The sequence below is a fragment of the Pseudorca crassidens genome, chromosome 9, assembly GCF_039906515.1.
Source record: "Pseudorca crassidens isolate mPseCra1 chromosome 9, mPseCra1.hap1, whole genome shotgun sequence".
NCBI lineage: Eukaryota > Metazoa > Chordata > Mammalia > Artiodactyla > Delphinidae > Pseudorca > Pseudorca crassidens.
The window spans coordinates 7,185,956-7,213,690 of NC_090304.1; the positions used below are offsets into that span (position 1 = coordinate 7,185,956).

General features: G+C 60.6%; 4 protein-coding genes across 21 annotated transcripts; 1 reads left to right on the forward strand and 3 right to left on the reverse strand.

The window, feature by feature from the left end:
• Positions 1-71: 71 nt before the first annotated feature.
• Positions 72-4,528, forward strand: KCNK7 (potassium two pore domain channel subfamily K member 7). Of its 2 annotated transcripts, none has more exons than XM_067748369.1 (3): positions 72-1,813; positions 3,506-3,904; positions 4,148-4,528. In XM_067748369.1, exons 1-3 carry the CDS (start codon positions 1,474-1,476, stop codon positions 4,351-4,353), a joined length of 945 nt encoding a protein of 314 aa, XP_067604470.1. In that variant the 5' UTR covers positions 72-1,473; the 3' UTR covers positions 4,354-4,528. The 2 variants fall into 2 exon arrangements, with proteins under 2 accessions (XP_067604470.1, XP_067604471.1); XM_067748370.1 differs by having other exon boundaries at positions 1,680-1,813; positions 3,298-3,904.
• A 215-nt stretch (positions 4,529-4,743) lies between these two features.
• On the reverse strand, positions 4,744-20,610 carry EHBP1L1 (EH domain binding protein 1 like 1). Of its 17 annotated transcripts, none has more exons than XM_067748346.1 (21): positions 20,223-20,609; positions 17,733-17,790; positions 17,426-17,521; positions 17,015-17,068; positions 16,757-16,935; positions 16,536-16,678; positions 16,096-16,131; positions 15,940-16,008; positions 15,690-15,852; positions 15,259-15,523; positions 13,393-13,569; positions 12,776-12,933; positions 12,634-12,682; positions 11,530-12,198; positions 7,308-7,353; positions 7,132-7,187; positions 6,912-7,035; positions 6,525-6,624; positions 5,598-5,671; positions 5,401-5,515; positions 4,744-5,266 (listed from the first exon to the last, which is right to left on the reverse strand). In XM_067748346.1, the coding sequence occupies exons 1-21, from the start codon at positions 20,324-20,326 to the stop codon at positions 5,167-5,169; spliced, it is 2,835 nt and encodes a 944-aa protein (XP_067604447.1). In that variant the 5' UTR covers positions 20,327-20,609; the 3' UTR covers positions 4,744-5,166. The 17 variants fall into 17 exon arrangements, 14 of the variants coding, with proteins under 14 accessions (XP_067604447.1, XP_067604446.1, XP_067604444.1 ...); XM_067748345.1 differs by having other exon boundaries at positions 13,393-13,575; XM_067748343.1 differs by having other exon boundaries at positions 14,779-15,523; positions 20,223-20,604.
• Positions 20,611-22,549: 1,939 nt separating this feature from the next.
• Positions 22,550-24,769, reverse strand: FAM89B (family with sequence similarity 89 member B). Its single transcript, XM_067748373.1, has 2 exons — positions 23,756-24,769; positions 22,550-23,363 (listed from the first exon to the last, which is right to left on the reverse strand). Exons 1-2 carry the CDS (start codon positions 24,053-24,055, stop codon positions 23,085-23,087), a joined length of 579 nt encoding a protein of 192 aa, XP_067604474.1. The 5' UTR covers positions 24,056-24,769; the 3' UTR covers positions 22,550-23,084.
• A 144-nt stretch (positions 24,770-24,913) lies between these two features.
• On the reverse strand, positions 24,914-27,518 carry ZNRD2 (zinc ribbon domain containing 2). Its single transcript, XM_067748372.1, has 4 exons — positions 26,165-27,518; positions 25,917-26,068; positions 25,700-25,784; positions 24,914-25,305 (listed from the first exon to the last, which is right to left on the reverse strand). The coding sequence occupies exons 1-4, from the start codon at positions 26,181-26,183 to the stop codon at positions 24,962-24,964; spliced, it is 600 nt and encodes a 199-aa protein (XP_067604473.1). The 5' UTR covers positions 26,184-27,518; the 3' UTR covers positions 24,914-24,961.
• Positions 27,519-27,735: the final 217 nt, after the last annotated feature.

Genomic DNA, 27,735 nt, shown 5'->3' on the forward strand with positions numbered 1-27,735 from the left:
TGCCCTCAGCATGGGCCTAGGCTGGGATGCTCTGCACCACATCCCTCTCCTGGGATCAAGTCCGCTTCATCACCAGGCATTCAAGGCCCTTCTCAGCCTCCCTGGCACCCACACGCTCGGGCCTCACCCATCTTCTCCCACCCTCACTAAGCCTTTCCCACCATTTCAAGCAACTGTGTTTGCTCTGATTCTTCCTGTTGCTGGGTGGTCCCGGCTCATCCTTAAGGCCCAGCAACAACATCACCTCCCCTGGGATGCCCTCCCAGCTATGCTGCTCCCACCCCAGGCAGCTCGCTGAACTCAGGAGCCCACAGCCCTCCGGGTGGCATCTTGGTGGTTTGTCCTGGGTTTGTTTCTATCCCGTGGTCTGGATACAAGAGGGGGCCCCCACCCTGACACCCGGCTCCACTCAAGCTTCTCTTAATGCCATGGGGTTCTGCGGACTACCCCTCCCACACCACGCCCTACGGCAGGGGACCCTGGGCTCAGCCCCTCCATGGTTTATGGGAGGTGGGGTCCAGGCTCCCTCTCCCCGTCCCCTGCGCACTCCATGGCAGCCAGACCTACTGTGACTCCAGTGTTTACCAGGGTGGGGACTCAGGAGAGCTGGGCATGAAGGGTTCTCAGGAAGCACTGAGAGTGGAGGGAGCATCATCTGTCCAGGGAGCTCCGGGCATCCTCCACTCCTGTCCTCGCCTCGCCACCCTGCCCCACCTGCCCTCTCCCACTCCACAGCCCAGGCCGCCACCTTTCCATCCGGGATGCCTGCACTAGCCCCCTCCATAGGTCCCCTGAGCCACATGTCCTCAAGGCCCTGTGTCCTGACCCCCAACTCCGCCCCACCCCAGCAGGCCTCTGTTTTTCTCACCACCCTAGCTCTTTCCCACCTGGCCTGGCCTCTTCTCTTCCCCAGCTGAAATGCCGCTCCTCAGAGGAGCTTTCCAGGTGATGCTCCCCCGGAACTCTCCCCCAACACCCGGGGCGTTTCCTTCAGGGAGCTTGTGATGATTTGAACTTGTCCTGCGTCCTTGCCAACAGGCTTCTTGTGGGAACACCAGGAGGGCAGGGACCTGGTCTGTCCTCTCCCCTAACGTCCTCTGGGTCCGGGCACCTGCTGAGCGGGTGAATGGGGTCTGTGACTGAGTGAGCTCATCCCTGAATAAACCACCACGGTGTGACTGGGAGCCGGTCAAGTTACCTCTCGGGGTCTCGCCTTCCTCCATCCCGCCCCGGACCACCCACCACCCGACCACCCAGCTTTGGCGAACTGGGCAAAAAACTTCTTGCCCCAGAAATGGGGAAGAGTTATCCAGCTCACCTCCTCACCTCACCCTCCCAGCCCCACTCACCCCAGCTGCTCTCCCAGGCTTCCCTCCCTCGCCAGCCACCCACGCTGCACCTCCTCCCAGCCCCACCCTGCCCGGCCCCTCCCACGTGCCTGTGGTGGAGCAGTCGGCTCCCAGGGCACCTCTGATGGACTCTGGGCGGCACACCATGGGGGCTCTGAGGCCCTGGGCCCGATACGGGCTACTGGTTGTGGCCCACCTGCTAGCCCTGGGACTTGGGGCTGCAGTGCTCCAGGCCCTGGAGGGGCCTCCAGCACTCCAGCTCCAGGCCAACCTCAGGGCCGAGCTGGCCACTTTCCAGGCGGAGTACAGGGCCTGCCTGCCACCCAGGGCACTGGAAGAGCTGCTGGGCACCGCCCTGGCAGCCCAGGCCCACGGGGTTTCCAGCCTGGGCAATGGCTCCCAGGCCAGGAACTGGGATCTGCCCTCAGCCCTACTCTTCACTGCCAGCCTCCTCACCACCACAGGTAAGGCCGCCAGGAGGCCGGGCAGGAAGGGGCGCTTGAGGCCATTGCTACCTGGGGTCCCTGGGGGTGCAGCCCTTCCCCCAGCCCCAAAGTGCTAGACAGAGCCCAGGCCTTATTAGGCCTGTCATCACAGCTGGGGCTCCCCACACCAACACACCCCAACTAGTGCCTCAACTTCAACTGCCAGAAGGGGTGTGGGCTCCTCAGTCCCACCCCCAGGCACCCTTTGAGACCCAGGAGAGGTGCCCAGACCCTACGGGCCTGAGGCAAGACTGGGAACATGAATTATGGGATGGATTCTTGGATGGAGGGAAATGGAGTGAACCCAGGGGATACAGGACCACCATCCCAGAAGGAGTGTGAGGGAAGGCTCCCGGGGGAGGAAGTCCCCATGAGATGGTAGCCAAGGCAAGAGGGCACAGAGATAGACACGAAGGAATTCCTGGCAGAGGGAACAGCATGTGTGAAGGCCCAGAGGAATAAAGCAATGGGACCCACAGCCCTGGAGGGATTTGTCCTGCAAAGTGTCTGAATATTTTTTAAAGGCCATTTTCCATCTTTTTAGAAAATTTATTTATTTTTGGCTGCGTTGGATCTTCGTTGGCCGTGCGCAGGCTTTCTCTAATTGCAGCGAGCGGGGGCTACTCTTCATTGTGGGGAGCAGGCTTCTCACTGCGGTGGCTTCTCTTGCTGCAGAGCACGGGCTCTAGGCGTGTGAGCTTCAGTAGTTGTGGCACGTGGGCTCAGTAGCTTTGGCTCACGGGCTCTAGAGCACAGGCTCAGTAGTTGTGGTGCATGGGCTTAGTTGCTCCGCAGCATGTGGGATCTTCCCAGACCAGGGCTCAAACCTGTGTCCCCTGCATTGGCAGGAGGACTCTTAACCATTGAGCCACCAGGGAAGCCCCATTTTCTATCTTCTTTTGGAAAAATTGGGAAACCTATTTGCACTGAGCCAGAATCCTTGTGGAGTAGAACAGGGCCTGCCCTGGGGGCAGAGCACATGCTCTCCAGCCCACCCCAGTCCCCACCACTCCCTTTTGTCTTACTTCTGACTCCTCTAGGTATTTGTGTTTACAGCCCTGGACCAGCCGACCCTGTTCCCCCAGCATGCCCCGATCTTTCACCTCTCCCTGCCTTTGCACACACTTTTCCAGCCTTGAATGCCTTCTCTCATGTGCGCTGCCTCTTTTGCAGCCCTTCGTGTCAGGTGTCCTGACTGTTTTTCCTGCCTGCCTTCCCCACTGGAGCCTGGGCAGACTCTGATTCCAGCACAAGGCCTGGCACCCAGGATAACTTGATATACCTTTGGGGAATGAAAGAAGGGGTAACATTTCACCTGGTGGGTTTGGAAGTGGGAGTCAAGGGCAGAGGGGAGGAATCTCTCAGGAAGCCAGGCTGCCTTGGGGTAGGACAGCAGCTCTCAGAACTGTCCCAGCTACAAGAGGCCTGAGGGGACTGTCTCTTTTAATCCTTTCTTGTTCCAGAAAATAAAAGAGTGGCCCGGAGAGGTTAAGGGACTTGAGTAAGACCCCAAGTGAATGAAGAGCAGAGCCAGACAGAGCCCCTGCCTGAACAGTTCCAGCAATCTCAGCCACCAGAGGGCAGCCTTCTACCGGAGGGAGGCTGGAGGAAGTGGGTACCTGGCAGGCATCCCACTCAGGTGCTCATTACCCTTGTCTCTCTCCTCTCCAGGTTATGGCCACATGGCCCCACTATCGGCAGGTGGAAAGGCCTTCTGTGTGGTCTACACGGCCCTGGGGCTGCCAGCCTCCTTAGCACTTGTGGCTGCACTGCGCCACTGCCTGCTGCCTCTGCTCAGCCGCCCGGGTGCCTGGGTAGCCATCCATTGGCAGCTGACGCCGGCCAGGGCTGCGCTACTGCAGGCATCTGGGCTGGGCCTGCTAGTGGCTGGTATCTTCGTGCTGCTGCCAGCACTGGTGCTGTGGGGTCTGCAGGGCGACTGCAGCCTGCTGGAGGCCATCTACTTCTGCTTCAGCTCACTCAGCACCGTCGGCCTGGGGGACCTGCTGCCTGGCCATGACAATGGCCTGCATCCAGTGTTTTACTACCTTGGCCAGTTCGCACTTCTGGGTGAGTCCAGCTGCCAAGGAGCGTGACAGGGAGGAGAGGAGGGAAGAGGAGCCTGGACTACAACTCCCATAAGCCACTGGGGAGGCTGAGCCTCACGGGTTGGAAGGACCCTGCCCCAGGGCAGGGTGTGGGAGGTTTAGTTTGAAGTGCTAAGAGAATTGTGAGGGCTGGTCACTTGCTGGGAGGGGAGTGGGGAGCATCCTCAGCACCCTGAGCGCTGCCCTAGTAACCTCTCCTCCCCAGGGTACTTGCTCCTGGGGCTCCTGGCCATGCTGCTGACCGTGGAGACATTCTTGGAGCTGCCCCAGGTCCGTGCCATGGTGAAGTTCTTCAGGTCCAGGGGTCCTCTGAACGCTGAGGACGAAGGTGGCATCCTAGGCCAGGATGAACTGGCTCTGAGCACCCTGCCACCCTCAGCAGCAGCCCCAGAACGGGCCCCAGCTTGCTGACAGATGTCAGTGATGGAGTTGAGCTCCTTTCAGGTGGAGAAGCCTGAGGAGGAAGCCATCGGGAGTGGCTGGGGAAGCCTCTGGGGGTGGGAGGGGAAGGGATGGATGTGAGGACCTCAGGGAATGTGTTAATAAAAAATAAAACGGGCAACACCGCCGACTGTTTTCGTCTCCTTTCGAAATGGGACTTCCCTACAGTGATCAACAACCCAAACCCCATCACCCTTCGAAGGCAGAGTTCAAGCCTCTGGTCTCGCCTCCTCCAGCATCTGAGAACCTCAACTCCACACAGCCCCAGTAAGGATCGCAGACAATCTTATCCGCCGAGACCCCACCCCCTTCCGTCTATTGAAAGCCCCAGTCGTCCTGAGAAAGCCCCGGAGCACTGGCTTGGCCTTTTCTAACTTTATTGCTCGCGAGGAACAGGAAGAAGGGGGAGGGCGGGGATGTGGCAGTTCAAGAGCCGTCCCTCTCCCTCGGTGCTGGCCGGCCGGGTCCTGCCCTCGGGGAGGGGCTCTGGGGGGCGTGCCTGGGACCCCCCAGCCCACCACGAACACACGCACACACACTCACACGGACTAATAAATACGCCCGGGCGGCGCGGCCGCCCAGCCGCCCCTGTCCGTCGGGGCCTGAAGGGCCGCGCGTCCCCTCCTGGTAAAGGGTGACGACGGCCCCTACTGGCCACGCGCGGCATCGGGGAGGGTCCGGTCCTCCGGAGCGCAGGCCCGAAGCGGCGACCGGGCGCGACGGGGAGAAAAGCTGCGGTCCGGACGGACCGGGAGGGGCGAAAACGTCCGGGCCCTCGCGGCCTCAGCTCAGCACACAGAGTTCGCGCCGGCTCAGCTGCCGGCTCAGCTTGCGGCGCCGCTGCTCCAGGCCGCGCTCCAGGCGCTCGTCCTCCTCCAGGGCTCTGGGAGGGAACGGGTTCAAGTCAGCCCCAGCGTCGGGCCCCACAGGCAGGCCACCCCCGGGGTCCAGACCGAGCACGCCTCCGAGAGCCCCCCTGGAGCCTCCCAGCTCCCAGCGCATCCCGGCCCCACTCACGTCCGCTCCTTCTGGTCCAGGTTCCGGACCAGCTCGTCGCGCTGGTTCACCAGCGACACCAGCTCCTCCAGCAGGAGCTGCTCCCGGTGCTGCTGCGCGGCCGTTTTCAACCAGTCTGAGGACAGAGGAGGCTGAGGGTCAGGAGGCGCCAGCCCCTGCCCGGTCCTGGTCCCCGGCCCCCGGGCCCCATCTCCCACCTTCAATGGCCAACATGGCCCGTAGCTCCCGGCTCAGCAGCTCGAACCTCCGCTCTAAGTCCTGCTCTTCGATGCTGGGGGGGGGGGTGGGGTGCCAGGTCAGGGAGAGAGGAATGGCAGGGAGCGCCCAGGGTTCGGACCGCTCCCTGGCACCCCCGCCCCCCACCTCACCGCCAGTTCCCATAGATGGCTGGACGGAGGTCAGAGCTATACCCTAGTCCCAGCTTGGAATCATCTCTTCTGTTTTTGGTTTTTGGGCAGCATGCGGGATCTTAGTTCCCTCAACAGGGATCAGACCCCGGCCCGGCCCACTCCAGTGGAAGCACGGAGTCCTAACCACTGGACCGCTAGGGAAGTCCCTCTTGTTTCAACTGTTCCCCAGCTGCTGGGAGTTTATATCGTCTCCTCCCCTCATCCCACCCCCTTTTCAACAAATAAGAAACCCAGAAGGATTATTCAGATGGATATTATTCATAAGCAGCAAGTATTGGACTAAAATTATTCTGAAAAATGACCCAAGATGTAAAAGGGAGGCAAAACCACTTCCACCACGCAGGGCTATAAAGGCCATGAAGCCCAGAACTGCTCCTGAGCCCACTCAGGAAAGCAGCTCAGCTGTCTCTCAGGCTCAGTGTTCCTTCCTGTAAAGGAACAGGGTCCAACTGGGGCACTCAGCACTGACCTGCCACATTTTTCTTTGGGCCTCGATTTTCTTATTCATAAAAACAGTACCAATTTAAGAAGTATACATTTTATACAGGAAATTATGGAAAAAATTAAGATGGTTGAGCAATTTCTTCAAAAAAAAAAATTCAGAGAAAGAAGAGAGCAGTGAACAGTTCTAATTAGAGTAGTTAAGATTCCATCTGCTCTGCCGGCCCTGGGTGGGCAGGGGTGGGGCCTGGACAGGGAAGCACCAACACTCACAGCAGCTGCAGCTGGTCCTGCCTCCGGATGAGAGCGTTCTTCTTGTTGACCAGTGTGAACCACTCCTGGATCAGTACCTCCTCCTGCAGCCTGTTGGCACCTGAATCGGGCCAGGGCAGTCACCAGGCCTGCCACTGACCCCTGTGTCAGCAGCAGGGAGGCTGGGGGTGGGGGATGGTGTCTGCTCCCTTGTGGCATCTCAGAAACCTGAGCTGTGCGCCTCCAGCAAGCTGCTTCCCGGCCGGGGGGCCTCAGGGTGCCCGGCTGTAAATGGGGAGATGACCCCAGCCTTGTCTCCTCCCACTCCTCCCAGGGTCAGAAAGAGCTGCAGGGTGGGGTAGCCGTGGTGGCACGTGCTGGGGTGTGGACTCCAGATGCCCGCCCCACCTGATTCCATGAGGCTCCTCAGCTGCGTCTCCACCTCGGCCGCCCGCCCATCTATCTGCCTCTGTTCCTGCTCCAGGGCCTGTAGCTCTGCGCACACATACTGACTTGTGTCCTGGAACCGTTGCTGGGGTGGAAAGCGGGGGCAAGGGACAGGGTGGGCTGAGCCCAAGCCCTGCCTAGGAAGCCCACCCATCACTCCTCCCACCTCAGCCCTCCTTACCAGCCCAGCCTCCTCTGCTGGGCTTGGGGGTAGCTCCTCCGATGGGGGACTCCCACCTGTGGACAGATACCAGGCTAAGGCACCCCCAACTGACATCTGTCCCCAGAAGGTCCCCAGCTCAGGATCTGTGAGCAGCCTGAGTTCAGCTGAGTCGCCACCCCTTCAAAACTACTCACCAGGGGCCTGCTGTGGGGCAGGGCTGGGGTCAGGGCTCACGACTTCCTGTGGAGGAGGAGGCCAGTAAGGGCTTGGAGGGGCTCCCCAACAGCCCGCCCTGGGGCCAGCCGGAGCCCCACTCACACAGGGGAGGGGGGACCTCAGTTCCAGGCCCTGCAGCTTGGAGGTCCTGCATGCACAGAACTCCACCCCCATCCCTTCTGGGGAAGCACCTCCTAGAGCAAAGGCCTTCACCACGCCTGGCCCTGTGGTCCTGGGCCAGTCCCCTCCCACTGGCCGAGCCTCGCAGTCCTCGTTCCTGGGGCCTCACAGGGCTTTTCTGAGTCGGGGGTGAAAGGCTGTGAGGGGCCCAGCTGGGGCCTCTCCTTCCCCCTTCTGCCCCCTCCCCCATGAATCTCCCTCAGGTCACCTCAGACTCTGTCACCTAGTGCCAGCATCCCCATCATGGCCAGGGCCCCGCTCAGTGACACTGAGCTGAGCTGACGTGGCAACCAGTACCTCCGTCTCCTGGCCAAACGGGGCACCCTCCCACCTTCTCAGTCCCCACACCTAGAGAATGCTGTGCCCGCCGAATAACACTTGGAACAGAACAGGCAGCTGCACCTACCAATTTCAGCCGGGAAGGGCAGCGCTGGCCCCTCATGTGCCCCGCCCCTGGCAACTTGCTGGCACTGTCAGCCCTGGGGGCCCCCAAGTTTCAGCTCAGCTAATAGCCAGGCCCCCTTGATGGCTCCTGCTCTGGCCACCTTTCCAGGTCGCGAGGTGGGGAGAAAGTATTGAGCCACCCCCACCCTGCAACTCTGAAAGTGTTGAGTCCACCCCACCCTGCAACTCTGAGAGGCAGCCCTGGACGTCCCCTGCTCAGGGGCCCTCCTCTCTGGCCTGGGTAGGTGGCGGCCTCTTCACCAGCCTCCCCCCACGCCCTGCCTGCTGACTTTACCCTCAAGCCACAACTGAAGGGTCTCCCTAAACCTTCGCCCCCGATGGTGTCACTCTCTTCACACCCCCTCTCAGCTCCCAGCCTCGTTGCCACAGCCTGGTGGCAGATCCAGCCTCAACTCCTACTGCCCCGGGCCCCACCCAGATGCCACCCTCCAGGCCCAGTGGTGGACTTTCGCTTCCCCAAATTGTTTCCTCAGCCTGGAGCGGGCTCTGTCTTGGGCAGCTGGACGCCAACTCGACCTTCCTGACCCAGCTCGGCCCCACCTCCTCCAGGGGCCCCTTCACAGGGCTTTCTTCCTCCCTCCCTAACTATCAGGCCTCCTGAAGCCTCCCCGACTCCCACCCTAGCCCCCAGGGCCTCCCTCGTCACAGCTGTGGGTTACGCCTGTCTCCCTAAGCAGCAGCGGCCCCTGCAGACAGGTTGGGGTCCAGAGAATGCACTCAGGGCGCACCGGTTAACTGTAACGGCTGATTAAGCATCTATGCATTAAGCATCTATTTGTGTGTTGGGTGCTGTACGTGCATCGACTCATTTAGTTTTCCCAAGAACACTGTGAGGCGGGGAAGGTTACCATCCCCACTTTACAGATGAGGAAACAGAGGGTCAGAAATGACACTCAAACAGGGCCGGCCCAGGCCTAGGGCTGTCTAATCCAAAAGTTTGTTCCCAAGCTTGGCCACCAATTTGCTGTTTGCCTCTGGCCCAGTCACACGCACTGGGCCTGTGTCCTTGTACGTAAAGGACACAGGGCTCCAGAAAGACATCTGGGGAAAAACAGTCCCCCCCCTTTTTAAAAGAAAATTTTTTAACAGAGTACACTCAGGTTGGGGTACCCCTCTTTTTTGTTGTTTGCTTGTTTGTCTGTTTGTTTGTTTCGGCTGCACCGTGCGGCATGTGGGATCTTAGTTCCCCAATCAGGGATCGAACCCGGGCCCCCTGCAGTGGAAGTGCGGATTCTTAACTACTGGACTGCCAGGGAAGTCCCTCACAGTTCCCCTCTTTTGACAACACCCTGCAGGAGTACCTCAATGCCACTTTGCAAAAAGCTTTCATGTCTTTACTTCTCATCCTCAGGAAAAGAGCACAGAGAGATTAAGTGGCTCGTCCAAGGTCACACAGCCAGTTCATAGTGCTGGGCCCAGTAGAGGGCGCCATTTTAGAGTTCAGTGTCGGAACCGGGGTTCACACCAGTATCAACTCCCTTTATCTTTTCATATCCCTGAGCCTCAACATTCCCACCTGCAAAAGGGGGTAACTGTTCCTTCCTAGAAGGAGCAGTTGCTGAGGGGTTGAGGGGGCAGACCAGGCATGAAGCAAGTGCTCAACCAATAGGGCAGGCGGATGCAGGAGTGGAGAAGCCCCAACCTCAGCAGCAACTAAGCTTACTCATGGCAGCCTTGATGGGAATTCCAACGCTTCCTCATGTCTGACCCAAATTCCCCTTTCTACACCCTCATGTGTGGCCCCTCCTCCAGGAAGCCTTGCTGGGCCACAGCAGAGGCACCCTGCCCTCCTCATGGCATTGCTTCAGCCCTGCCCCAGCTTCAAGGCGACTGACTTCATCCCATCCAGGTCTCTGGGAGCTCGCAAGGCCAGGGGCAGGCCCTACGTCCTCCTACTGTACGCATGGGGGATGGGGGATGGGAGTGGCCAATGAGGAAGCATCCCCTCCAGCCCCATGGGTCATATATCTCCTGTGGGACAAGGGTTGGAGGGGGGCCTGGCTTGGAAGGACCAGATGCTGGGACTTGGGCCCAGAAAGGTGGAGCCTCCTGTTTTAACATATAAAGAGCCATTGAGACACATTAAGGCAGCTTTGGCCAGAGGCCAACACAGGCCAGAAGAGCACAGTTCCTATGGGTGCCTCTAATGCCCTTCCTGTTTCTCATTCATAGGCTCAATGCTGCACCTCTGACCCTGCACTCAGGGGTCCTGCTCTCCAGGCCAGCCTCATCACCACCTGCGGACCTTAAGGGAGGTGGCTGGCAGTTCCCTAAATGAGACCTGAGCTTTCCTGCTGCCACATTTTTACTTGTGAGGTCCCACCTCTTGAGAACCAGCCCTCCGATTCTTCACCTGGGAAAAGCTGCCCGTCTTATCAGCCTGGCTCAAGTGGCTGCTTCTTCCAAAAAGCCTCTCCCAATTTATTCCCTCTTTTCCTTAGAACTTAGGGGTCATGCCTGGACAGCTGAAGGCTTGAAGCAGCCTGACAGAGCTGCCCCTGCTGTCCAGGACGGTGCTGCTGGAAAGCCCATGGCCGGGACTTCAGTGGCTGTGAGTCCTTGAGCAAATCCCTGCCCTCTCTGGAACCATCTCCTCTTTAGTGTATTGACCATGAGACACCCTGGGAGGCTGACCTGAGACCTGCAAGGGATGGGGGAACATGGGCACCCAGCAGAGTCTCCCATCTCCAACTTTACATTATCAGAGAAGAGAGGAAACTGGTTTCCAGTGTCTGGAGTTAAGGATCCGAGTCAGAGTATCTTGGGGTTGGAAGGCCCTGGAGAGCTCCCTTGAGTATAGAAACCCTGTTCCCAGCTTACAGGAAAGTGGTGGCTGCCGGTAGACCCCGCGCCACCAGCAGGGAAAGAAACGCCCCAACCCACTTAACAGTCCATAAAGAGCGCTGACTACACGGAACCTTCTAGGAACTTCCTGCTACAGCCTGATTCCACTAACTGGTTGCCGTGCGTTAAAAATCACTAGCCTGCATCTTGGCCAAGGCTGGCAGCAAAAGCCAGCGGCAGGACTTCCCTGGTGGCGCAGTGGTTAAGAATCCGCCTGCCAGGGTAGGGCACACAGGTTCGAGCCCAGGTCCAGGAAGATCCCACGTGCCACGTAGCAACTAAGCCCGTGCGCCACAACTACTGAGCCTGCGCTCTAGAGCGCGCGAGCCACAACTACTGAAGTCCGTGCTCCGCAGCAGGAGAAGCCACCGCAATGAGAAGCCCGCGCACTGCTCCCACGCGCAGCAACAAAGACCCAACTCAGCCAAAAATAAATAAATAGACAAATTCATTTAAAAAAAAAAATTGGCGCCGGGTCGCCGGCCTGGGCACTGGCGCCCCCGCTGAGGAGTTGGCAGAGCTATCTCGTCCTCGAGCGGGACTTCCGCAGCACCGGTGCCTCAAATCAGACGCCTACCCGCATCTTGCAGAGGCCGGCCGCCCTGAAGCCACCGCCCCCCGCCCCACGCCAGCCCTGCCCTTGGGGTCCCTCAAGACCCGCCCCTGCTCTGCCCTGCTCCCCCGACCCCCGCGCCGCTGGAGGGCACTCACCGCCGCCGCTCCGGCAGCTCCCGCGGCTCCCGAGTCCGGGTCGTCCCCCGAGAAGGAGCTGCTGTTCCGCAGCCGCGAGCGCCTCTTCTTCAGCAGGTCAGCGTCGCGCACGTGGGAGAAGGAGCCGTGCGCGCGGGGCGGGGGCACGGGCCCGGCCTCCGCGTTGACCGACGGCCGCCGCAGCCTCACGCCGCCCGCGGCGCCCGGCGCCTCCATCCCGTTCACCAGCCCCTCTGTCGGGGGCACGGATGCCCGGGCTCCAGGGCCGTCTGCCGGGGCCTCCACGGAGCGCGGCTCCTGGGCGGCCTTGGCCCCGCGGTCCTTGGAGGCCGCCTCGGCCCCGCGGTCCTTGGAGGCCGCCTCGGGGGCCGTCCCGTCCGCGCGGGTCGCGGCCTCCTGGGGCTCCTGGGCCCAGTGCTCGCGCAGCCGCTGCGCCAGGCCGCCGGTGTCCAGTTCGTCGGGCGGGCTCGACTGGGAGCTGGCCACGCGGTACGTGCCGGCGCCGCCGCCGCCCTCCAGCTGCACCAGCTGCAGCTCCTGCCCCGTGCAGAAGGCGCGGATCTGGCACAGGTACGTCATGACGATGAGCTTGTCGGGCACCGACAGCAGCACCATGTCCGCCGGCTCCAGAAGCCGCGACACGCCCAGGGCCGCGAAGCCATCAAAGGCCTAGGGACGGTGCGTTCGTTCGGGTCATCGGCGGCGGGTCAGCCAGCGACCCTGCCGCCCCGCCCCGGAACGACGAGGAGGTCCCTGCGACTGGCACGCCTGGGTTTGCCAACAACGCCTTCACCTTCCTATTGGGGGAAATCTAGCAACATGGCCCGCCCCTGCGTTACCCAGCAACTGCACACCAAACGGGGTGCTTTTGGGAAAAACCATCTGGTGGAAATATGCTTAAAAAAAACAAAGCTAAACTCAGGAAAACGAAAACTATAAAGACCAAAAGGGTAACTAAGTGGCAGAACTTCCAAAAGCCACAGCTGGGGCCATGAAGCCCACAGATTCCTCTCCTACACACAGAGGGGACAAGGAACTTAATCTTAGCTTAGGCCTGGCTCTGGATCCTCCTTCCCTCCAGGCACCACTCCCACCCTGTCTCACCTGCTTGTTGTTCTGTTTGATGTTGAGTGGGTCCAGGGAGGCAAAGTCGCTGCAGAGAGAGCACTGATCAGAGGCTGGATTCACACCACCCTCCCCTCCTGGCAGCCTCCCCCATTCATTTCCACTCCCTCTGGCAGCTCACATCTTGTCCGGGTGGAATCGGTGCAGGATGGCACAGAAGGCCAAGCCGTTGCGCCAGGATGTCGTGAAGTTGGTGATGCGGACGCCACGGTAGCCGGCGGTGACTTCCTGGCACCACTCCAGCAGGGACTGACTGAAGCTGACCGGGGCGGGTGGTGCCTGGGGACACAGGGATGGGCTTAGGGAATGTGGACGTGGGACTTGTGCCCTCTGCCCCTCGGGCACAAAACAGCTCCAGCTCTGGGTTTGCAGGAGTCACCACGGACCACTGGCCAGGGCCTTAGGGTCAGGCAAAAGGGTTTCCAGCTCCAGTGTTATCTACCAAGGTCACCTAAAAGGTCAGTGGCCCCCAGGTGATATCAGAGGCCCCCCAGCAGCCACACCTCAAGGTCAGCCCAGAAACTCAGCTTTCGGGGCATCCCGCTCCATGCAACCCAGGGAAGACAGGGCGGGGGAGCCAGGGCACCCTCGGAGAGGAGGGGGTGAGGGGCTCCTTGAAGCTGAGCTCCTGTCCCACCCCACCCCAGTCGGCCAGGTGGGTCCATGCAGAGCCGCCGTTAGCTCAGCCCAGGTTAGTGGGAAGCAGCAGACTGGGCCCTCGGCGGCCCCCATCCCTACCTGGCTGCCCGGCAGCCTCCTGTCCTCTTCAGGCTCCTCTGGGGAAGAGGCCCCCGAGGGCCTGGGCACCCCAGCCCCTGCCCCACTGGCCACCTGCGCCTCCATCAGGCTGGCCTCTGGGAGGTTTCCCTCAGCTTCTTTTCCCTTCTCGGTTCCTGAGACCCCAGCCTCTGCTTCCTGGGCCTCAAAAATACCAGATTGGTTCTCTGAAGCCCCCGAAACCTCCGTCTCTGCTTCCTCGGCCCCCCAAACCCCAGACATGGCCTCTGAAACTCTCAAAGTCCCAGCCTCCACCTCCTGGCCCCTCAAAACTGTAGTTTCTGCCTCTGCTCCCTGGGACCCTAAAATTCCATGCTTTGTGACTGGGGCCCCTAAAGCCTCATATCTGAGGGTCTCCCAGAGTCCAGTCTCTGCCCTCTGGGCCCCAGAAGTCTGAGCCTTTGCCATTCTAGCCTCTGGCCCTGAGAACTGCGAATCTTCCACCTCTGTCTCCTGGGTCCCCAATGTCTCAGTCTCTGTCCCTGGGGCCCCTGAACCCCCTACCTCTGTCTCCTGGGTCCCCAATGTCTCAGTCTCTGTCCCTGGGGCCCCTGAACCCCCTACCTCTGTCTCCTGGGTCCCCAATGTCTCAGTCTCTGTCCCTGGGGCCCCTGAACCCCCAACCTCTGTCTCCTGGGTCCCCAGTGTCTCAGTCTCCATCCCTGGGACCCGTGAACCCCCAGCTGCCATCTCCTGGGTCTCCAGTATCTCAGCTTCTGCCGTCTCAGTCTCGATCCCTGGGACCTCAGAACCCCATAACTCTGTCTCCTGCATCCCTGTTATCTTAAATTTTATCTCTGAGACCCCTGAACACCCCATCTCTGTCTCCTGGGCCCCCAATATTTCAGATTCTGCTGTATCAGCTTCTATCTTCAGTACCCGTGAACCCCCAGATATCTCCTGGATCCCTAGTGTCTCAAGCTCTGATATCCTAGTCTTCGTCCCCAGAACTCCTGCACCCACAGCCTCTGTCTCCTGGGTCCCCAGTACCTCACACTCTGCCATCCCGGCCTCTGCCCCTGGGACCCCTAAAACGCTGACTTCTGTTTTCTGGGTCCCTAGTTCCTCAGACTCTGCCATCTCAGCAGCCTCTGACTCCAGGACCCCTGATCTCACTGCCTCTGTCTCCTGGGTCCCCAGTATCTCCACTTCTGCTGTCTCAGTCTCTATCTCGGGGAACCCTGACCCACCCACTTCTGTTCTCTGGGTCCCCAATAACTCTGATTCTGTCACACCAGTTTCTGTTCCCAGGTCCCTCAAATCCCCAGTTTCTACTTCCCGGACCCTCATATCCCTGGACATCATCCCCTGGTCAGCTGCTGGTGGGGCCCCCTGGTACTGGCTCACCTGGGGCCTGGCGCTTGCTGCTCCAGCAGAGGGGCCCTGCTCCAGGCCTGTCCCCCCAACACCAGGGGCTCCACCCCTCACCTCTGCACCCTCTCTCTCCTGGCCCGCAGCAGCCCTGGCCCCCTTGAGGTCACTGAGATGCCTGGATTGCCCTGCCGGCTCCGCTGGGGGTGGGCTCAGGATGGTGGGAGCCTCTTCCCTGGTCCTGACCCCTGTCCTCCCCTGAGAGCCCCTTGGAGGAGCCTCAGGAGTTCCCTTGAATCTTGCCTCAGATGTCACCCCTGTAGCCTCTGGTCCCTTAGTGTCCACATGTCTCACCTTTGACCTCTGCTCAGCATCCACCTGACCAACTTCTAAACTCTCTTCAGTCTCCCCAGCTCTGACCTCTGACCTCTTACTGTTCACCTCTCTGACTCCTGACCCATGCTCAGTGTCCACCCCACTAGCCTCTGGCCTGTCCCCAATGCCCCCCTCTTCAACCTTGGGTTTCTGCCCTTCCAAAGAGTTGCTGGAATCTCTGTCCTCAATGCCTGGGCCCAGCCCGGTTCCCTGGGCCTCTGTCCCTTTCTGAGGGCTTGCCCAGGCCTGGGTCTCCACAGCAGAATTCACGCCTGTTGGGGGAGCCCCTGAGGCGTTGGGGGCCTCATCTCCCCCTTGGGGGACTGGGGGCCAGGGGGCATCAGAGCCTTTCCGGAGCCGAGGGGCCGGGCTGGGGGCCACGTCCTGGCCTGGCTGTCTTGAGGACCTGAGGAGAGAGCAGGAGGGTGTGTTGCAGGGGCTCGTTTGGCCCCCCGCTCTCAGCGCCCCCCACCTCTCAGATTGCTGGGACCCTGGAAAGGCAGGTTGGCAAGGGGTGTGCAACTTCTTAAGAGTAGACAGGGTGGGGTGCTGGGGCTGACCCCAAAGCTCACCTTGTCTCTGGTGGGGTTCCGGGGGGCCTTGGGGCCTTGGGCCCCACCTGGCCCCCTGCTACAGGAGCTGGTTCTGACCCCTGGCCCCGGCAGGCCCTGGCTGGGGGCGCAGGGGCACTCACAGGGGCTGGGCTGGTATCCTCGGCACTAGAAGGGCTGGCAGCTGGGGGGAAGGAAGGGGGATGCTGAGGCCTGGGCCCTGTGACTGGAGGTCCAGTCTCCACCGTCCCAACCCCAGCCTGGGCCTCACCTGCCTGCCGGGGCCGAAATCGGCCCTCTTCCTCCTCCTCACAGAGTGTCTTCAGCTCCCGAGAAGTATCTGGGGGTGGGGCGTTGGGGGCAGGTCAGCCCAGGGAAGGGCCCTGCAGGTCTGACCCCCTCCCCACAACTAGAATGCTGGGCCTACCTGGGAAACGCCCCAGCCTCAGGGAACCGCCCCGGCCTACGAGAAGAGACAGGCCCACAGGTGCAGAGGAAAAGAGAGACAGGACCAACAAGGACAGATGGAAAAAAAAGCCTTAACAAGCAAAAGGGAGGGACGAGGTTGGGTAGTGAGGGGTGGCAAGCCTGGACTGCAGCCCCTCTCTGCGCTTTTGGCCCAGCTGTCTCGGGGCAGGTACGTGGGCAGGGGTGAGGAGAGGGCCAGGGGCACAGGGAGGTACTGGAAACCCATTCTGCAGGACAATCAGGGCTGCTGGGCAGGTTGGGACCACCTGGCAATAGTGCGCTCCGACCACTGGGCGTGCACAAGCTGGCCCTGCCCCAAAAGAGCAAGTGGATTTTGGCCCGGGTCATCCTCCACCCTCCCTAGGTCTTGGCGATCTCAGTCCACAGCTGTGAGCCCACCTGGCTGGAGGACACGAACCCTCGCGTCCGGGCCCCCTGGGCCATTAGCATCCTCCTCATCGCTCTCAGCAAAGTCTTCCAAGTTGCCCACGTCACTAGGCTTCATGCTCATGAGGCTCGCAAGACTCTGCATGTCATCATCCCTGGGGGTCAGAGATCAGGGGTGAGGGCTACGGTCAGAGGTTATAGACTAGGGCCCAGGAGGGCAGTTGGACACTCACGTGGCGCGGCCCTCCCGCAGCAGCACCCCAGAGAGAGTGAGGCTCAGCTCGGCCTGCACCACCTTCACCGACTTGGGCTTCAGCCGCAGCCGCAGTGAGGCTTGGGCAGGCACAGGCCCTGCATGGCGGGCCAGGTCCACCTCGGCTGTGGCCAGCACCTTCCGCTGCCCCTTGGACTCCTGGGGGCAGGAAGAAGGAGCATCAGTGCTGCCCCAGAGTCCCCGAGACCCCAGGCTCCAGCCCGCCCCAGCCACTCACATTCTCAATAACAAACGTCCACTCTTTGGCCTCATACTGGTCCACGTGTGGGTCCTGGGAAAAGGGGGCACCGGTGAGTACAGAGGCTGCTGCGGCGGGGACAGGGCAGGGAGAAGAGCCTGTGCTGGCTCCGGAGGTGATTGTGTGGGGCCTTCACACATGTTGAGCCCTCCTGGCAGGTATGCTCCCGGCTTCTCCTGATCCCAGCTCTCTTCGTGTGGTGGCTAAATGCTACCTCCTCCAAGGAGACCTCCTGGGCCACTCACACGAATAGGCCCCCTGCCATGATTCTTGGTCTCACCCCTCTGTTCTTTTCTATTTGGATGGATAACGCACCAGGGGCCTCCTGTGGCTGCCCAGGGTTGCAATCACTGGCTCATTCCCATCTGTGCAGGAGGGCTAGAGACTTACCCTGTATAGGGTCACAGAGATGTCCACATTCTCAGGTACCATCCACAACACGGTGCCCCGGTATGGGTTCTGGATGCCCGGCTGCCAGCTGTGGGCCTACAATGAGCAGTCTGAGTCCTCCCCCCAATCCTAACTCTCCCCCTCACCCCTTGCCCTTATCTCCAACCTTGACCCCATCTTTCTCTCCCTTCTATGGATTCTGATCTGAACCTGAACCTGACTCCACTCACCCCTCAGCCCTGACCCACTTACCCCCCCCAATTGGCCCCACCCCCAACCTGGACCCCCAGCTGACATCCTCCCTCACCTTGGAGCAGATGCGTCGGTTCCGCCGGGTCCACACTACCACCAGCTTATCCGGTTGCCTGGGAGGCGGAGCGGGGAGAGGGGGCTACTCAGTCAGGCCCACCCGGCCTTTCTATGTCCTCCATTCTCCCTTCTGCCCACATCCCCCTCCCCCAGGACAGGGCCCAGACAGCCCCTTATCTGGGGCCACAGGGAGTAGGGTGGGGCTGCTGAGGCAGGGTGAGGCCTGGGCCAGAGGGCAAAGGCCTGTGGGTCAGCAGGAAGTATGAAGAAAGTCATACAGAGAGACAGGCACACACAGAGACAAACAGAAACACAAGTACCCTGCAAGAAACACAGACTCAGAGACACAGAGAGACAGCCTCAGAGTAAAAGAAGCCCATTCACTCACAAATATTTGTAGAGTGCATACTATTACCCCAGCCCAATTTGGGGGCAGAGCCAAGCAAAGGAGAGGCAAGACCTTTCTGGGGCAGGGAATGGGTCATGTCAGGAGGGTCTGGAGAAGGAAGGCTCCAGGCAGAGAGGATGGCAAGTGCCAGGGTCCCAGGATGGGGGTGTGGGTGTAAGGTCGGGAGGGGAGGGCAGAGGTTGGGAAGTAGGCAGAGAGGCATAGGGTCAGCTTGTCATTCGATACCCTCCCAGGACCTTCCACGCCCAGCCCTTTGCTTTGCAGGGCCCCCGATTCTCGCAAGGGGCACCAGGGAAGACTTCTAGAAGGTGGCATCTAAGCCGAAACAGCATATGCCAGGGCAGACTCAGAGGAGAGGCAGAGATGTGGGGAGACAGAGACAAAGCGAGAGGAGAGTGTCAGCTGCGCGGGGCCGAGTCCCAGACACGTGGCTGGGCCTGGAAGGAAGAGGGCCCCTTTGCGTTGGAGGGGCCGACTGCTGCCCAGGAGGGTGGGGATGGTTAGAGGATCATCAGGCAGATGGCAACGTAAGAGTCCTCCTTGCCTGTACCCTGTCCCTTGCCAGGACGCTCAGGTTCACCCAGCGCACTGCCCCTCTGGAGGCCGAGCCAGGATAACTGGCTCTCCTGTCAGCCTCTGAGGATGCCGAGACCCAGAGAGGTTAGGGGCCAGGCAAGGGCACACAGCTGAGCCTAGAGCCCTCCAGCCTGGAGCCAAGTGCCTCTCCTGGACCCCAGACTGCAGGCGATGGCTAAGGGCAGCCATGGGGACTTCCCAGAAAGGGGAAGAAGACAGTGAGAGCCTAGGGAGGGCAGGGCCTGGCTAGGCAGCCTGACTCAGGCTGGGCACGCCCTCCTGGGGAGCCGTGACCTGGGCAGAGGCAGCTTCCTAGCCAGGGCTCCAGGCGAAAAAGCTCAGGAGGCCCTGCCCGCCGCCTGTGACTCAGACACGTTGACAGTGCCCACACCCTCAGCCACCTCTCCGGACCGTGCCCAGCGTCCCCCTGTCTTCACCCAGGATGCTGTGGCAGAAGGCAGAAGCCATAGGCCAGAGTTCAAGTTCCAGCCCTGTGCTGTGTTACCCCAGCCGGCCCGTCCTTTCTGGGCCTTGCTGAGTGGTGTGAACCACCCTCTGGCTGGCCCAGGCAACATCAGGGATATGACAGCTGCCCAAAGGACCCCAGGCCTCCTGCTCACTCCCCTCCCTTTGGACCTCCTGGTCCCTTCCTGTGCTTTCACTTGGGAGCCTAAATTTAGCCCCGCCTGGCGGCTGAGGCCCCCACAGCTGTGCCCTAATCCAGCCAGGGGAAGCTGACACTAGCAAGCACGTATATTTAGGGTGTGACGCAGGGGCCCAGGCAGCTGCGGGTGGGGGAATGTGAACGAGATGCCCCGGGTCCTTTGGCAGTCTGGGCTGGGGGGTCCTGCACCCCCTCACCTATCTCCCTGCACCCCACCACCTTGCCTTCCCCAGGCTCTCTCCTCCACGACCCACAACCTCCTAAGTCCTCAGGCCCTTTTAAGCTGCTCCCCGCCTCCCTCCTCATCCCTCCCAGTGCTCAGTTTCCCCTTTTAAGGATATTGTGGAGACGGATCCAGCCTCCCAGCGCCCACTCCGGCTGAAGGGGCGGGTGGTTCCTCTGGTTCAACAAATGGGCAGCGGAGGAAGGGGCAACATCCTTGTTCTGAGCTGGACTAGGGCCATGGTGTTTGCCGTCCCAGCCCCTCCACCCGAAGACCGGCAAAACTTGCTCCCTTTTCTGATGCCACCTTGAACCATCCCTCTGGCCAAAACCTGGAGGCCTCCCTTCCCTCAGCCCTGAGTGCAGTTGAGGCAAGTGTGGGCCCAGACAGATTCTCCGGTCGCAAGTCCTGCCCTCCGCTCCCCAAAGGCTGCCCACACCCTCAGCTCCGGGGATGCCACAGCTGCAGCGGCACTTCTCTGTGCCCGGGTCACCAGGGCCTAAGCTGGGGTAGGCGGCGTCTTTGGTCACTGGACTGGGGGCAGGATTCTCAGGCCCCAAGGCCGGATGGGGTCCCCGCCAGTCTGGGGAGTGCCCCAGGCCTCCCTCCCACTCACCATTTCTTGGTGCACTCCACCACCAGCTCGTGGTAACAGGCCACAAACTGGAACTTGGCGGCCCGCTTGCCCACGCGCTGCAAGCGCTTCCACACCGAGGTCATGGCCCTGCCGCCTCCGCCGCCCGTTCCTCAGACCCGGGGCTCCCGCCGGCCCGCGATCGCTGTCCTGGCCCAGGTCCCCATGGCCTCCGGGCTCCTATCGGCACCGCCCGCCCCGTCCGTGGGGAGGGGTCCGAGGCGCGGGACCCGGAGCCGCTCTTGCCGCCGCCGCCGCTGGGGCCCGCTGGGTGGTCTGGCTGCGTCGGCGGGGTCGTCCGGGGCGCGTCGTGTCGCTGGAGCACTGAGCGGCGAGCGCGCCGTTTCCTGGAGCTGCACCCCCGTCGGAAGGCGGGCGGGGCTCCGGCGGGGGGCGGGGGCCGGGGTGAGAGCGCGGGGGCGGGGCGGCCCGGCTTCCGGGGCCTCGCGCGGGAGGGAGAGAGAGGGGCGACGGGGGCGCCTGGACCGCAGCGCCCGCTTGTTGCGCGCCGAGGCGGTGTGGAGGCGTGGGCCGGGTGGGGGCGCGCGGGCCGGGGCAGGGAGCCACCAGCAATTGGTACCGCCCTCGCGAGCCCTGCTCCGGCCGCCTCCCTTCCTGACCGCAGCCCTGGGAGGTACGTACTGGTGGCCCCATTTCACAGGCTGGGGAAAGAGAGACCCAGAAAGGAGAAGAAACGTGAAGGATCACAGTGCGCTGAGCCAGAGCCAACTGGCCTCAACACTGGGGAGAGGCAGACTCCTGCTGCCACCCACGAATTAACCAGAGCAGGAAGGAGCAGGGTCAGCGGCCAACCCGGGTAGCCTTACCTGTGGGCAGCACCCACTTGCCAGTTTCAGAACCTGACTCTCCAGCTGTCAAGTGGGAAGGTGGTCCCAACATCCCACAAGCAGATGACTTCCAACAAGCGTGTGACCTTGGGCAAAAGTACTAACGCTCTGAGCCTCAGTTTTCACCTCAGTGAAATAGGGATAATTATAGTTCCATCTTTTACAACATCATTGAGAATGAAAGCTTGGAAAGCATTAGTGTAGAACCTGGCTGATTTTGCCGGTTTTATTGAAATCCGTTATCATGGACGGGAGTGTGTGTGTGTTTACTCTCCCTCCCCTGGGAAGCCTGCCCCGGGGCGTTAACCGCTCTGTTCACACCTAGATTAGAGCCCTTATCGCCAGCCCGCCCGGCTGCCTGCTTGGTAATGAGCCGCTGCAGGTGTCAGGCTCAGAGTTACAAGAACTGCCATAGAGCAGCACATCAGCCTGTTCCGTCTGCCAGTGTGAACGCTCTGCTAGGTTTGTGAATGGACAGAAGCCTGGTCCTTGATAAATACTCGGTTTGAACAGGACGTCTGATCTGCCAGGAGTGTCAGTTGAGTTGTGTCCAGGAGGCATGGGGATGAGCAGCCGGTAAGCCTAAGTGCGCAACTTTGAGGTCCTCTCCTCTTCTCTTCGTTTCAGGAAGCTGTGGGGTGTTGTGCGTGTGTGTGGAAGCCTTAGCACCCACCATTCGCAAATGTTCAGGCTTCTTTGGGGGAGGGGAGGGAACCTGACACCGGGTTTAGCTCCTAGACCCAGCATCGCGGTTCTCCGTTTCCTCTGTAAGAGAAAGCCTTTTACATACAACCCTGAAGGTCCCAGGTGCTGTTGAGGGGAAGCCAGGCATAGAATGAGGGTGTTGACGCCGCTGGGAGTCTCATGCATCCAAGCCCAGAGGCTTGCCCCCATCTCCCCTCCGGGGCTTGTCTGGCCTCTGGGGAGGCCTGGAGCACTGCGACTTCACCCCCCTTCTGCCTCTGCAACTCTTTTCTCCCGCCTATAGGTCACTCATTCGTCCCAGGCCCTTCCAGGAGGCGCCCTCCCCTCTCTCGCCTAGGGCCCCTCGGCCCGGCCCGCCAGCCCAGGCCCACCCATTTCCTGTGCCGCCCCAACCCCGCCCCCACTCGGGGTGGAAAGTTTCTCTCCTCGAGAAGGGCGGCTCCTTCTCTTTCCTTCCCGGTCGGCCAGGAAAGCCCAAAGCGAGTGGGGAGGGGCGTTGAGCTCCAGGCCTCCGGCCAGAGAGGGGAAGTGACTCGCCCGCACTCACACAACCAACCGCGGGACCAAGCTGGGGCAGCTTGGAACGATCGGCAGATCGGCGACTCTGCCCGGGGAGCGAGGGTTCGCACCCTGGCACCGCCGAGCCTCTTCCAACTCGGGGTCTCGGGCACCACCTGCTGGCGGAGCGCGGGGCAGCACTTTACAGAATTACCGCTTATCTTCCCGCCCCTGAGCCAGGCAGTCAAAACACAACAATGCTGAGACAGTTATTTATTTATCTATGCGCCCAGGAGGCTGGCCCCTAAACTTAAATATCCAGCGCGGAGCCTTGGCCCTCCTGGCCGTGGGTGGTGGAGGAATGGGTCCTGGCGAGCCCTTGTCTAGGGCCCTGGAACCCAGGGACCAAAGGTGGGACGCCCCTGAGCCAGCAGCTGCCAATAGCAGCAAAAGGTGAAGAGACAGGAGCCAGGCACTCATCCCAGTCACAGAGGTGCCAAGGGAGTGCTAGATGCTTTGGACCCCACCGCCAGACTGAAGGTCGGCCAAGCTGGAGGAGTGAAGGTCCAGTGCCATGGGCAGAGGCTGTAGCGCAGGTACCTGCCCCAGTGCCAGCTAACCCAAGACAGGAGAGAGAGGGTAGGCAGTTTTGCTCCCAAGGGGCCCAGGCCTTGCCCTCCTCCTGTGAGGTGAGGTGGTATGGGGGAAAGCAGGCACTATAGTCTGAATACTTGCTGAGGGGTGAGTTTCTGAGCCTTTTGCATGGGTACATGCCCCCTACCACCCTAGCTCTTCAGAGGCTGATGTGGAAGGCATCCTGTAGCCACTGGTCTCGGGCATTGTGCGTCTGGGGCACAGTGAGGGGTGGCGGGTCTGGGGGCAGGCTAGCATCAGGAGGCTCGTCATCATCAGATAGGCCAGCATCAGGTGGGTAGGAACTGTCTGAATGCAGGGAGGATGACAGGTCCTGGCACAGGCTCAAGTCTTGGCACAGGTGCTTATAGTCCTGGATCGACTCATACAGGCCCCACAGCTGGCACAGCAGGGACATGTCCAGCTGCCGCAGGCCCACCTGCAAAAGACTGACAGTGGGCTGGGGTTGGGGTCGAAGCCACCCCCCTAGCCAGTCTTCCCAAGCACAGGTTTTTGTGGACATCAGATGCCACCTACAAGCTGTGAATCTGTAGGCAAAGCCACTGACCCTCATCTGCAAGATGGGGACAACAGTTATCTAGCAGAATAGAATGAAATAACACTAGTAAGGCATTTTAAAATACATAGTAACTATTACCATAAACGGTAACTATTGTTACCATATCCCCTCTGACCCAACCGGCTTCTGCCAATCCTCTAGACCCAGATAGCGCGCTGCCTTATGTACTCCGCCCCGCCCCAGGACCCTCAAGCTCGCCGGCAGCCCCCATCACCCCGCAACGCCCAGCTGACCGAGGCAGGGCTACTCACCATCTCCTTGCGCAGCGCCGCTAGCGCCGAGTCGAGGTTAACAGGGCGACGCGGGCCGGGGGGACCCGCGGCAGTTCCCGCGTTGGCGGCGCCGGCGGCGTTACGGGGCCCGTCCGGTACGCGGGCGGCCCGGCTCAGCTCATCGTGGATGCGGCTGCGCTGGCTGTAGACGCGCTCCAGCTCCCTCCACGAGCCCCCGCTCGCGTTGAGAAGACCGCTGAGGCCGCGCGGTAACGGCGGAAGACCGGTCAGGGCGCAACCCGCGCCGCTTGGCGCCTCGGCCGAAGGCAGCCCATTCATGGCCGGACCGGCAGAGGAGGATGCCGCCTCCTTCCCTCCAACGCTCCGCCCGGGCCGCCGCCCGCAGGCCCCGCACCCCGCGGCCCCGCCAGCCGAGCCCAGCCGCCGCCCGCAGGGAGTGCTTTGTTCCTACCCGATTCCTCCGACTCCGCCCCCTGCCCACCCCTCCGTGTGGGCAGGGCCTCTCTTAAAAGGGCAACGGCTGATGCGCCCACGTTGCCCCAGGTCGCAGAGAGCAGAGAACAGGCAATTGGCCACCAATAGAAGGGGAACAGGAAAAAGGGGTGAGGGAAGAGGGCAAAAGCGGAGCGTGCGGTTCTTTCGCGGTTCTCCACCCCCACACACAACACTTTATTTATTCTGCCTTATTATAACTCTCAAGGATCTAAAAAGGGGGGGGTGGTCAGGAGACTGAGGATAAGTCCATAATTGATCCCTAATTGACTGACACCCTGTCAGTATCTGAGTACCTGGTCTGGGCCTGAGGTGGGATAGGATGATGGTGTCGGGATGCTCGGGGGAAGGAGGGGAAGCTACCAAGGGGACTGGAACCCCAAATCTCACTCAAGGGTGGGGAATGAGCACTGGATGGCTGAGGAGGTTGCAGGGTTCCTTTAGAGAGCGACGCCTGTTTCTGCTTTTCAGGAGGCTGTGGCCTCCTCATCAGAATAAAAGTGTCACATAGTCCTCTCCCGCCTCATCCTTTGAGTGGGGAAACTGAGCAGAAACAAGCCCAACTCATCTCTCAGGGCATCAAGGAGACCAGACTGTGACAGCATGAGAGGCCAAAAGTAGGAAAAAGACGAGCAGAGCTGGGGCTTACATGCACACTCAGAACCAAGAAAAGAAAAAATCACACAAGAGGAACAGCTGTTTTTCTACAGGGATTTTCTCAGGAGGGGTTCTTTAGTGTTGCAGCTGCTGCAGGCTGCGCAGAGCTTCAGCACAAGCCCGGATAAGGCTACACAGCTGGATGCTAGTCTCCAGGGAGGTGCTAGAGCCCAGCTCTGCTGAGGCCCAGGTCAGTTTCTGCAGGAGAGCCTCTTGTGTGCAGACCACGACATCTGCATTTGGAGGCACAGCAGGAGGGGGCGGCCCCTGGACTGCCTTGAGCCCTGCTGCAGCTCCCTCACAGTGCTCTGGACGGGGTACTGGGGGCTGAGGGGCAGGCCGAGAGCCCAAGGGGGGCTCCGAAGCAGAGGCGAGCTGGTGCTCCCGAGCTTGGGAGAGGGCAGCCTGGGCATTCAGAGCTAAAAGAGGAAAAAGCCGGTGGAATGGTCAGGATACCTGGCTCACCTCAGCCCTGAGCCACTTCCCTACTCTTTACTGTTCTGCTCTCTCTCTAGTTGAGATGTTTTCCCTGCCCCAGTATAAGGCAATTTATCCATTTTCTTCTTTGTATCAGAGTTATTTATGCCCTTGCTTCATCTCTCTCATCAGAACTATGCCTGATAAGCTAGACCCTCCATGATCTCTGGCACACGGTAGGTGCTTGGTGCTCTTACTGAATGAATGGTCCTTTCCAGAGCTGAAGGAGAAAGCAACTCACCCCCGCCTCACCCACAAACACCACTGTCACCTCCCACCTACTGTTCCTGAGCCTCTCTCACCACACTTCTTCACCAAGCACACTCGACACCTCACCCGGATTATCTTTGTCCACGTCTGAGTCGAGCTCCTGGCAAGCCACGCAGTAGATTTTCCGCTGTTTGTCTTGGAGGAGGATCGTCTAGGGGCCAGAAAGCACACGGGGCAGGGGTGAGACGCCGGGCGATGGGGTCCAGAGGGGAGCGCTGGTCAAGGGCCGTGTGGCCTGGTCCGCGGCCCCATCCTGGATCCCACGTCCCGAGTCTCTCCTCACCCCGCAGTCCGCGCACGTCTCGCCCAGCATGCGGTAACCACGCAGCAGGTAGTCGCCCATGAGCCGGGAGATGCGATCCTGCCGCTCCCGCCGCGCTTGCAGCACCTTCGTCTCCGCTTCGGTCGGGGGCTCCCAGGAAAAGTCGTCGACTTCTGGGGGAAGAGAGGCACAAGGGGCCGGGGGGTCTTGCCGAAGCAGGCTGCAGCCCGCAACCCGCAGCCACAAGCCCCCGCAGCCCAAGTCCTCACCAGAGCCGTTCAGGGCCATGTTACCGTTGTCGCCGCTAGACTCACCGGAAGTGACGCACAAGCCGCGCGCCTTCCGCTTGGCTCCGCCCCCTCCGTGTGGGGCCGAGGATGAGGGCGGAAATGACGCTCTGTGTGCTCCGACGTCGCGATGCCCAGAGTGGGGCGTGTCTGCCGCAGACTAGACCCTGTCCCATTGGTGCGCCCCTCGGTGGGAGCCTGTGGACAAGAACTTTCGACTGGCCGGGCCTCAGGAGGGGCGTCTCCGTGATAATGCAGCTCAAAGTCGCAGGGCCCGGAAGTGGCTGCTCAGAGTCGCTCTTCCTGCCTGCCGCGGAGGGAGGGGACCGGTTGGCTTGAGAAATCTCAGCTGGCCTCCGCCTCCCCTGGAGTTTCCCTTTCCGCACTGGCAGGACCCGGGGCAGGCGGGGCAGTGGCAACATCACAACACCCTTGATAACAAACGGCCCCTTATGCATGCGTGGAGCCTCCTCGGGCCTTAGTCCTTCCCTTCTCACTTCAACTGGCAAGGCAGGCCAGGCGGCGATCATTCTCGCTGCCTTTCACCTTATTTCAAGACCCCTCCCCTTCTGCACGTTCGGTGTTACAGTCTGCCCACTCCCTATCTTCCCCACCCAAAGGCCTGGGACTGATTCAAAGTAAGCCCTTAAGAAGACATTTTGTTTTGTTGAAGTTTGAACCCTCGAAAAGCCAGCTGACCGCGGGTGGGGGTGGAAATCGCTGTGCTGGGCATGCGCAGTTTCGGTTCCAGCCGCAACTGATACATGCTGGAGGGTGGGGATGAGGGGTTTATTACACATGCCTGTGACCGTTATGCTCTTCTTGAGTGCGTTGCTGTTAAAATTACTAGTGCTCCCTGACCATTGGCCTTGGTGGGTTTTTTTTTTTTTCCTCTTTGTTCTTTTTCCATACACCTCCTCTCCTTTAGTAGGTTTGAAGAAGCCAGGTGGAGCAGGCAGCAGTCCCCAGATGTGCAGCCTGCAGTGCCTCAAGGCAGTACACCAGGTCAGTTGAGAAGGAGCTAGGACTTAGACTCCCGTAATCTCATCGGCAATCTCCTTCTCTGACTGGCAGCACATGCTTTCAGTTTTACCTGAAGATAGAGTACCCTCCTCCTGGCCCCATCTTCCTCCTACATAGACTCCCTGGAACTTACATTTTCTGACTCTTCCTGCCTCCTGCTTCCTTGGAGAGCCCTGTGCCCCACGTCACTCTGTCCATCTACCAGCAGCCTCTTGGGCAGCAGTGTACCTGACTCAGGGCCTGACACCAGGTCAGTTCTGCCAAAATGACTAGGCACTCTTGGCCTCTAGCCTATATGCACAGACCCTTCTGGTCCTTACTATCTTCAGCTCCCAGCACGCCCCACCCCCCACCGAATTTCTCGATGCACCCTTCTGTGTCATCATAATGGCCCATATCCACTCAGCAGCTTATCCTGTCTGACACCAACTAAGATCCTTACACTCATCCTCCCATTTACTCCCTTTCATTTATTCCTCATGACAACTACTCTCTTCTGGGTGGGGTTTGGGAGTGGAAAGGTAGCGCCT

Coding starts and splice junctions, on each gene's coding strand:
- KCNK7 (XM_067748369.1), top strand. CDS start 1,474: ATGGACTCTGGGCGGCACACCATGGGGGCTCTGAGGCCCTGGGCCCGA. Junction 1,814..3,505: donor CAGCCTCCTCACCACCACAG/GTAAGGCCGCCA, acceptor TCTCCTCTCCAG/GTTATGGCCACATGGCCCCA. Junction 3,905..4,147: donor TGGCCAGTTCGCACTTCTGG/GTGAGTCCAGCT, acceptor TCTCCTCCCCAG/GGTACTTGCTCCTGGGGCTC.
- FAM89B (XM_067748373.1), bottom strand. CDS start 24,055: ATGAATGGGCTGCCTTCGGCCGAGGCGCCAAGCGGCGCGGGTTGCGCC. Junction 23,364..23,755: donor CGGCGCTGCGCAAGGAGATG/GTGAGTAGCCCT, acceptor AGTCTTTTGCAG/GTGGGCCTGCGGCAGCTGGA.
- ZNRD2 (XM_067748372.1), bottom strand. Junction 25,785..25,916: donor AGACGTGCGCGGACTGCGGG/GTGAGGAGAGAC, acceptor TCTGGCCCCTAG/ACGATCCTCCTCCAAGACAA. Junction 25,306..25,699: donor CGTGGACAAAGATAATCCGG/GTGAGGTGTCGA, acceptor TTCCTCTTTTAG/CTCTGAATGCCCAGGCTGCC.
- EHBP1L1 (XM_067748340.1), bottom strand. CDS start 20,326: ATGACCTCGGTGTGGAAGCGCTTGCAGCGCGTGGGCAAGCGGGCCGCC. Junction 17,791..20,222: donor GTGGAGTGCACCAAGAAATG/GTGAGTGGGAGG, acceptor TCCGCCTCCCAG/GCAACCGGATAAGCTGGTGG. Junction 7,036..7,131: donor CAGCAGAGGAGGCTGGGCTG/GTAAGGAGGGCT, acceptor TTTCCACCCCAG/CAACGGTTCCAGGACACAAG.